At 54.8% G+C, this 2,943-nt stretch overlaps 1 protein-coding gene across 1 annotated transcript; it reads right to left on the bottom strand.

Moving 5' to 3' along the window:
• Positions 1-782: 782 nt before the first annotated feature.
• FAM181B (family with sequence similarity 181, member B) lies at positions 783-2,060 on the bottom strand. The gene has a single exon (XM_006864981.1). It carries the CDS (start codon positions 2,058-2,060, stop codon positions 783-785), a length of 1,278 nt encoding a protein of 425 aa, XP_006865043.1.
• Between the last annotated feature and the right edge of the window lie 883 nt (positions 2,061-2,943).

Raw genomic sequence — 2,943 nt, 5'->3', positions numbered from 1 at the left:
AGGAAAGAAACTGACCCCCAGGTTAGCCAAAGTTAGAGATTTTTGAGAAAAGTCCACAGAAAAAAAATATGGGAGAGATCAATGAGAGGTGGGATAAAATGGAAAAATTATGCACTGATGCTGATGGGAGAAGGAAATAGGGAGATGTGGGATTTAAGAGGAAGAGTGACAGAGAAGAGAACCATACCCAAGGACCAGCACCCAGAGGTCTTAGTCTTCAGGCCAGCTCAGCACTTGCACCTAGGGAGGCTAAGAGACCACTCAGAAAATCACCCAAATCAATAACAACATAGCTCTGCTTCATTCTTTTCAAGATCGGCTTTAATTGATAATGCATTCAAAAGGAAAGAGAAGGTAACAGGATACTGTCTTGGAAGGGACAACTGCACTAAAACAAAACAAAACAAAACAAAACAGAAAAACACTGCACTCACTCGGGTTGTCTTTTTACTGAAGAGTTAGAGAAGGGTTAGGTGGCTACTAAAGTCACCTTTTTGCACCTCCCACAATCCCCACCGGATTCCCCAAACACCATCTTGGTTTGATTTGTCTGGTCCAGTAAGAACCTACCAATGGCTTTTTAATTTAAATTAATAATCAAAAACTACTTGGGGCTGTAATTAATACAATCCCTACTTCCTCTTGGTCTCTTTCTTTCTGACTTGTATTGATTTTTTTTTTTTTTAATCCTCTTTCCATGTGCATTTTCCTATCTTTAGGAGAGACCCGAAGCCAGACATTGGCCACAGCAGTCTCTAACAGGTCTGAAGGCTACTTCACATTCAGTCCCGATGAGCCCCCTCCTCCCCAGGTACCTCGTCCCAAACCCCGTCGGATCGCCAAAGATTCGAGTAAGTTGTGCGGTTGTAGCTCGCACAGTAATCGTAGGACACCTGATGGGGCGCTGGGGTCAAAGGGAGAGCGCAGTCTGGGAAGAAGGGGGCAAAAGAGGCTAAATGGCCAGGCCCATCTTCCCCTCCCTGAGAGTCCGCAGCGGCAGGGTACAGGGGGCGCAAGGGCTCGTTCAAGGTCAAAGCCCCTCGAGAGCCAGTCAGGGGCATCTTCTTGGTAGGTTGACCGGGGGTGCTCCAGGACTCAGAGTATAGCAGACTCCCCACCATCGCTGAAGAAGGCTCAAATAAGCCAGGCTCCAGCTCCGGGGGTCCCCGCAGGGCAGCGGTTGCAGTGGGGAACACATCAAGAGGCTCAGGGGTGAGCAAGACGCCCGCCTCGGTGCCAGCGCCGTAGTCGGGCCCCAGGAACTCGAAGAATTCCACGGCCTCCGCGCCCTTCTCCAGGTCGCCCAGGCTAATGCCGGGCCCCGACGTGCCGCACCCGCCACTGCCTGCCCGGGATGGCTCGGTGAAGAAGGACGGGGGCAGGTTGCGAGCCCGCAGCGGGACCTTCCTGGCGCCAGGAACCACTGCACCTCCTGCGGGGCCGACCACTTCCCCTCCAGCATTCCCAGCGCCTGAACCGCTGAGCCCGGTCGCAGGCGCAGCCACCGCGCCCCCCGCCGGCTCGTCGCCCGCTGGGATGTGTCTCAGGGAGTCAAAGAGCGCAGCCAGGCTCCGGCTTTGCAGGCTAGCGGCCGCCGCGGCCTGGGACGCTTCTCGCCGAGGGGCAGCCTTGCCGTGGGCCGGGACAGCGACCGTAGGAGCGCTGGGGGCTGCAGGCGAGCGTTTGGCTTGTGTGTCGGCGGCACCAGGGGAAGGCGGGCCCGGGGGCGCAGTGCCCATAAGGCCGCTGCAGCGTTTGATCTGCTTCTGCAAGTACTTGCGGTGATTCACCTTCCTCTTGGACTTGCCGGGCTTGTCGAGTGCCAACTTTATGTTGCTGGACGCGGAATCGATGAAGCTAAGCAGGTCTCGGGTGGCTTCGCGCACGTCCCCGCCCTCGGCTTCCGCGAGCAGCACGCCCGCGGGTGCCCTGGTCTCATCGTCCTCGAAGCAGCAACCCTTATCCAGGGCTCCGAAGGCGCCCCCCAGCCCGTTCGGGGCGCCCGCAAAGCCGAAAGAGACGAATGGGTGCGGGCTGAGGAGCGCCGCCTGTACTGCCATCACTGCCGCTCCCGGGCGACCCGTCGCGGCCCGTGCGCTCCAGGCCCGCTCACACCCAGAGGCCCAGGCCTGTCTCCCACCCCGGCGCGGCGCAGCCTTCTGGCTCCGGGACCAGCTAGCAGCTCAGCCTCCCGGGGGAGCTCATTAGGTCTAGTGAAAGGGGCGGAGGGAAAGAGCGCGCGGCAACCGCCCTGGTGGCAGAGAGGAGGGACTTATTTTGTTTAACCGATAGGGTGGGGGAGGATGCTTTTCTGGTTTTCTGGGCTTTCCTGTCATTAACCCCTTCGTTTTCCTTCGCCTTGATGCTATTTACTAGGCGAGGGAAGGACATGGAACTCGATGCACCGGTACCAAAACTCTAGCCCATCTCCTGCTTTAAGTGGTGCAAACATGCATGGGGGAGCGCTGAGAGAGGTCAAGAGGCTAGAGGTGTGGGTTTCAATCCCAGCTTTGGTAACTATCAACCACCATCTCATGTCATCCTTGCGCGGCATCATTGTGCAAGTGCACATTATTATCACCACTTAACAATTGAGGAAGCTGACCTGCAAAAGGTTCAGGGGGTTGCCTAGACTTTGATCTCAAAACAATTTCTAAGTCTTTGACAAAACTTGTGTTCTCTCTGGGTCTCTGTTTAGTTATCTATAAAATAGGGGAATGAAACTATTGTCTCCTCAAGTTGTTTTAGACGCCTGAGTCTGGTGCTTTTTCTTCTACCCTTTGATTGTTGGAAGTAACCATTAGTTTACAGTTGAATTCAGGCCAACACAAGGGGAAACTTTTGTTGGTAGATGGCAGAAAGCAGGGAGAAAGGAATTGTCCCTCTAAATCAGCTGATGAGAGAGAGTGAAAGGCTCTGAAACTTTTATACTGTTGTTGTTAT

The sequence above is a fragment of the Chrysochloris asiatica genome, unplaced genomic scaffold, assembly GCF_000296735.1.
Source record: "Chrysochloris asiatica unplaced genomic scaffold, ChrAsi1.0 scaffold00074, whole genome shotgun sequence".
Taxonomy (NCBI): domain Eukaryota; kingdom Metazoa; phylum Chordata; class Mammalia; order Afrosoricida; family Chrysochloridae; genus Chrysochloris; species Chrysochloris asiatica.
Note: the sequence above shows the minus strand (reverse complement) of the source record. Positions and strands in the feature narration are given on the sequence as shown.

Excerpts from the sequence above, each read along its gene's own strand:
- FAM181B (XM_006864981.1), bottom strand. The coding sequence starts at position 2,060 with ATGGCAGTACAGGCGGCGCTCCTCAGCCCGCACCCATTCGTCTCTTTC.